Source organism: the organism of the source record quoted next, unplaced genomic scaffold (assembly GCF_019419815.1).
Source record: "Pyrus x bretschneideri cultivar Hongxiangsu unplaced genomic scaffold, Pyrus_bretschneideri_v1 Contig38, whole genome shotgun sequence".
Lineage (NCBI taxonomy): Eukaryota > Viridiplantae > Streptophyta > Magnoliopsida > Rosales > Rosaceae > Pyrus > Pyrus x bretschneideri.
Genome location: NW_025999701.1, coordinates 1,033,393 through 1,039,978, shown reverse-complemented (window position 1 = coordinate 1,039,978; position 6,586 = coordinate 1,033,393). Strand labels below are relative to the sequence as shown.

The 6,586-nt window shown below is 37.9% G+C and overlaps 1 protein-coding gene across 1 annotated transcript; it reads right to left on the bottom strand.

Moving 5' to 3' along the window:
* Positions 1–3,828: 3,828 nt before the first annotated feature.
* On the bottom strand, positions 3,829–6,341 carry LOC103946554 (indole-3-acetic acid-amido synthetase GH3.6). The gene is made up of 3 exons (XM_009357278.3): positions 5,960–6,341; positions 4,813–5,744; positions 3,829–4,700 (listed from the first exon to the last, which is right to left on the bottom strand). The coding sequence occupies exons 1-3, from the start codon at positions 6,283–6,285 to the stop codon at positions 4,114–4,116; spliced, it is 1,845 nt and encodes a 614-aa protein (XP_009355553.2). The 5' UTR covers positions 6,286–6,341; the 3' UTR covers positions 3,829–4,113.
* Positions 6,342–6,586: the final 245 nt, after the last annotated feature.

Here is a 6,586-nt window from a genome sequence, read left to right as displayed (position 1 = left end):
CAACCCATATAATAAAGATAGTAATAATTGGGCAGTGCATTTACCAGAAAAAATAAAATAAAATTATATTCATATACAAAGATGAGGAAACATTATTTCATGTGCACCTAATGGTAGAAACTCAACATGGCATCTTCAAAGATTTCGGGGTCCTGTGTTAAATTTACAGAAGGGCCCATCCTTAAGATAGTTTTCTAAAAAAAATTTGAACATGTATTGATGCTAGGAAGCAATAACTTAAATCAAAACAAACCTCAAGACTCACTGATTCTAAGTTCACAAATGTCATTAAATAATAGGTAAAAAGAGCTACAAACATAACCTTCACTAAATAATCAAAAGTAGTTCAGTTAACACTCAAAATATGCAAGTTAACAAACTAGAACAATTAGCCCTTGGTGAGCTTGGGATTATAACTATGAATAAAATGAACTCAAGATTTAAGTTTCACCCCTCAAAATCGGGATACATCACTATGTTACTCTTGATATAGTGATTCAAGGATTACAAGAAACGCTCTAGTATAAGCTATAATTCTCTAGTTTCTTAGTCGTCTGACCCTTTCTCAAGAGGAGCTCACCCCTTAAAAAAGGCCCTCAATGAACTCAGAAGATCTTGGCTCACATACGTAGACTGGAGTGTTGACAATCTTTTCACTCATCAATCGACATTCTGCGCTTAAGTGACAGTAGTTCCATCGGGATTGCATGTTTTTTTTCTAAATCAATGCATACTGAGCGACTTGCTCGGTGTTGACTAGTCAATGGTGTTCTTTTCGAGTAGCAATCTGTCTACCTTTACATGATGTCCTAGACTCTTGCTTTTGATTGGTGACCGACACGTGGCCTGGGTTGATGTCAAAGTAGACATGTCCTAAAGTTTTGTGCCATAAATTTGTTAGTCTAACCACGTGTCCTTGTTGGTAGGAAAGTGCTTCATGTTGATTTATCAAACCAGACAGATGAGCAGTCGGTTATAGTGCTCAAAAATACCTCTTTCTAATTCCACTAGGTGGACCTCCTTTTTCTCTTGGGGCTTTGATCTTCTTGACCTCTCTTAATTAGTCTTTTTCCCGGCCTATACTATTGAGGGTAGAAAGGAACTGGCGTTAACAAGTTCAATCTTAAACAACCAAACAAGAAAGAAAAAAAAGCTTTAAAAACTCTAAACTTCAAAGTTTCACTTGAATATGTAGTCTTATTATATAATAAAATTAAAAAAAAAAGGAATTGTTATTAGCACTCCAAAAATCTCATTTTACACTCCTCACAAGTGTATTTGTCTTTCTAATTATAGAAAGTTTGGAGTGCCATATGTGATTTTTGGAGTGCTAATAACAATTCCCCAAAAAAATTGTTTTTTAGGGTGTTGTTATTCACATTCCAAATATTTAATTGTGCACTCCAAATTTTTATATTTGAAAAGAAAAAAATTTACACTTATTAGGATTTGTACAATGAAATTTTTAAGTGCTAACAAAAGTAATATTTTTAACATATAACATCATTACATATAAATTTTAGAGACAAAAACTTTTAGGAAATCCTTCAAATTTGGAACCCTATGCAATTCTACCTTTCAGTCCCCCAAGCCGCCTCTGAAACTCAATTTGTACCTTATTGTTGTATTCAGAAAAATAAAGTATGAGTTGAATTTCTACCATCAGGTGCATGCACATGAAATTTCATATCATTCCGACCAAAAACAAATGTTTCGTCACTCGAAGTAGGAGTTCTCATTCGGGTGATAGATTGATTTGTTGTTATCCTATTTTTGATAATTATCTCAGATTCTCATGCCTAAGATTGTTTTCTCCGTTTGTATAAGTTGAAGTTGGTATTTGGGATAAAGTTGATTTTTTTCAATTTAAAGTAAAAGACAATATGTTGTCGTAAGAAAAAGAACTTGGTTATGGTATTATTCTCTAACAAGGTGCTTAAGTAAGCATCTATGAGTCTTCGACCATCCTGATTTTTTTAGAACATAGGATGGATATATTTGTCCAATCCTTGACGAATGACAATAAGTTGTGTTCTTGTTGTTTATCGAAAAAAAAAAATGGAATCAATTTTCTTGAATGTACTCCAATATTTATTTCGTAAAATATCAATAAGGTCTCACTTGGTATGATTAATTAATTCATAACCCACGATTCTGCCATCTTGCTATTATTCTACTGGAACATTTCTTCTCAACAATATATAAAAGTTCGAATTATTCTGACTCGTTGATAAAAAATGTTTACATTATTTGTTAAACAATTTCTCTTTGAGGAATGCATGTAAATCCTTGTGTTTGAGGGGGAGAAATAGGTTGAACTTAATTCGTTAGGTTAAGAGTTCCATTTTCTTTTGTTCCAACCAAAGAAAGTCATATTAAAATACCCAACATTTGTACATCATTAGATTTAACTACCATTTTGTACTAAATATATATCAGCTATAAGAGTTATATACATAACACAAATACATTACCATCATAGAGTCTCGCGTCAATCATATATGTAAGATTGTATTACTAGAATGAAACGATTTAGTGTCGGTATACAAGTGTCATCCCTGTCCTCGGCTATCGTAGTATTTCGTTGGGTGGCAAACACTGGAGTGGACAGTGTTGTTGCTTTTGGTGATTACTGCTTTGATTCAATATGTAAGGAAATGGAAAATTCATGGAGAGGAGAAAGGCCATATGAATACAGTAGAGCTTTATGATTTATCTTATCTACTTCACCAGCAAACAGTACTACTACTACTACAAATACTGCTGCTGAAAATGGCCTTTCTCCTTATCTGAGACCTGGATTTCTGTCTCTGAATTTGTCTCCATCTTTTTCTGAGTTTGTCTGCTGTGGCTATTATGATTTTCTATAGCTAATGGACTCTCTGCAAATTTGTTTTGGCTTTTTCTGTAATTAAAAAAAAAAATGAAAAACTGCTTTTGTTTGCTCCTATCAAAGACAATGGCCAAACAGGGAACAACTTCTGCTTCAACCTCATCTGTCCTTTCCCTTCCAAAGCATAGCACCAAGAACTTCTTCGTCTCTTGGATTTTTTACTGTTTGCGGCCGGATAAATATCAATGCCCCAACCCAAATAAACACTCAAATACAAATTATAACTAATGCCAAATTATTGGTGCTATTGCATGCAACTTTGTCACATACATTATTGCATACTTCATAAATTGTGATTAGTGGATTGTAGAGCAAAGAAATGGAAAATTTATCCTTATCCAATTCTATTTAGCTTCCAAATGCCTAATTTCTTGGATAAACTCTAAAACTTTTTTATTTTTTTTTTACAAACGATTGAATAGTTACACTAAATTCATCTAGACCTAAGTATGTAAATTCTATAATTTTATTAGAATTAAGTACATATTATAGAGCACATGACTCTAGCCAATTTGGTTAAACCACATCTTCGTTGGACCTATCTTAATATTTTTTTCGTGTGATTACTATACTCCATATGGGACTTAACCTTTTTCCTTTAGTCACATTATTTGGTCACTTTGATTAGCTCGTAGAACAAGTCATTGGGAGGAATATAATAATGCACCTTTAGGAAAGTGTTTATTTTTCATTGATTTTATATTAGTAACTCAGTAACTCAATTACAACATATAATATGGGAAAAGTTTGTGACCCTTCTTCTTGAGTGAAAAAGAAAGGAGTTGGATTTCTTAGACACATGAGACTTCAGTGGGCAGGAAGGCTGGATTTAGGAATCAAATTCCCATGAAACTTATGAATTCAAGTAACTAAAAATAGCTAATTAAACAAAATAGAAAGAAAAAAAATTAAAGAAAATAGAAAGAAAAAATAAATAAAGAAAAAGAGCTTCCTTGAAACAGAAACAATTTTTTTGCACATGGTGGAAAGGAGCTAGCTAATATAAAGTAGTACTCTAAAAACTTCCCCCAAAAAATAAAAACAAAAAAAGAGAGATGAAAACAAAAACAAGGTTAACCTAATTAAAATGGGCAGTAGTTACTCTTTCCGTAAGATGATCACAAAGGCACTTCTTGTGAACCTCCATGAAAGCAGCTTCTTCTAACACAATTGGCCAAAAGCTAGTCCATCCCCCTTCCATTTTTATTTTCAATCTCTTCCTAATCAATGCTGCACCATTGCTTGTGGCCTGGGACCCACTTTGGGCACTTGGGACTAAAGTAGCTTGAGACCACCCTTGTGCTCAAGAGCTCCACAATGGGTGCAAATTTCACACACCTAGGTGTCTTGTATTGGTTAATGGAAGCTCCTAAGCTAATGGCATAGTCCATGAGCTTGTCAAACGTCCCTGCCTCCACAATCTTGATCTCGAGTGGTCCGATGGACTTGTCAGAGGCCCGGCCTTGCCGGTAGACGCTGTTCAGGGACTCTTCGGCGGTGAAGCAACAGTCCTCGAAGACTGAGGGTGGGATTGGCGTTGTCCCATTGAGGCTAAGTTCCCAAAAGAGCACATAGTGTCCCGGGATTGTTGTTGTGTCCGCAAAACTAGTGTATTCCGTCACAGTGGCATCGAACGGTACTAAATGGTTCACGGCATTTTTCACTGCGTTTTGGAGCTCCACCTCATCCGTCTTGTCCGAGTCAATGCTCAGGACAACATTTTTCCTACATATGAAGTTGAACTGTGGTGCCTTGTTCTTGAAGGAGGCCACTCTCAGCACATCCCCCACTCTATAGCGGTACAGTCCTGCGGATTAAATAGTCCCAGGTCAATTTTCAGCTCAAAAAATAAAAACCCAATTTGTAATATCATGAATTAAACTACTTGAAACGCAAAAAATAAAAAAGTTACCACTAACCAGCATATGTTGTGACAACAAGCTCATATTCTTGTCCAAGCTTCGCGTCTGCAAGATCAACCAGTTGTTGCTGCTCCTTCTCATTGAGGGATTTGGGGACAGATAGGGGATTAGAATTAATCCCATTGTTCCTCTGGACTGGGAGGAGCTCAAAGTATCCCATGGTGGGAATAAGAGTGTAGGACACTTCACTGGGTTTGCACAGAGGGTTAAGATTTACACCAAAGTAGCACTCCGAAGAGGCATACATAGTGCAAACCTGAGGCAGTCCGTTGCTGTAATATTCCAACGTGGGAATGTACTGCGACATAGTCCCGGTCACAATCACATCCACATACTTTGTATTTGGCCAAAGCCTGGTAATAATCCCATGCCAGGAGGCCTTCCCACACTCAGCCTCAATGAAGCTTGCAAGCTTCGGGTCGGGCTTGAGGATCTTCATCACCGCCTCGCGGACCGACGGGTCTGTAATCTGGCGGTTTAGAGTCCCAGAGGCTATGTCCTTGCACAAAAGAGTCCAGTGCTTCTCGAGAAACCTGATGGCCCGGATGAAGCCAGAGGCGAAAACTGCACCGACTCGGAGAACTTCCTTGTTTTGGCAGAGGCCGCAGAGGAGTTGGGAGTACATGCTTTGGTACGAGTCCGGGCAGAGGATGGTCTCATTGGGGCTGGTGTAGTTAGTGTAAGGGTCATAGGGTCTTTGTTTGAAATGTGAGCTTTTGTAGTAGCTGGTAAGGACTGGCCTAGCAACTAGTCCGCCGGGAGTTTTGGCCTCGGATTTTATGAACAAAAAGTACATTCCTTTGCCTTTGTCGAGTCCGGGGACATACTGGCTCATCACAGGCATCAGCAGGCTGTAAAGCAGTGACCTCCTATCAAGCTCCTCTTCAATTGTTGGCATCAGTTTTCTTTCCCCTCCAGATGTCCCAGAACTGCAACAAAAACTAAACCATTTAGCAAACCATCTAAATAACCGCAGACATGGGCGTAACGCTACAACGGTCTTCTCCACCCAAGTTCGAATCTCCGTTCCCGTAGTATAAATTAGATTATTTAGAATATCGCTCGAATCAACAAAACCATACAAATAACCAATTGCAAAATTAATTTAAAGGCGTGAAAGAAAAGTAAAATGCGAAAAATCTACCTGGTCAAAAACTCAGAAATGGGCTTGGAACAGAGGATTTGGGAGGTGTCACCATTGGCGATACGGTTGATATCGGACTGGATATCTTCGTATTTGATAACGGGCATCATTTTTTTGAAAGTATCACGGTCAGTGTGACCGTTGAGGCCGTGACGCTGCAAGTACTCGACGTGAGCATTGCGGGTGAGGATTTCAGCGAGGACTCGTTTTTGAACCTCGTCGGGGTTTTTTGTGACTTCTTCAATGAAGTGAAGGATCTTTTTGTTCTTGTCTTGGAGGTTATAGTCCTCCGTGGGATTCAGAAATTTCTTTGGTACTTCAGGCATGGCGTTTGTGTGTAGTTTGGAGAGAGAGAGAGAGAGAGAGAGAGAGAGAGAGAGATGATGGTTTAGGTGTGGGGGAAAAAGAAAGGGAGAACAGCGTTTATATAGAGCGGGCAAATGAAGGTGGCTTTGCTTTCACCTATAGGGCTTTGGGGATGAAAAGGTAAACACAACAGTGTAAGGAAGGGCATAGTTGTAAATATCCACAATTAGTATCATTTTGTTTTCCTTCTCTCAACATTTGCTTGTCTCACACATGAAAACATGGAGTTTCTATGCATTCATTGTCGTCATTGGTTATACC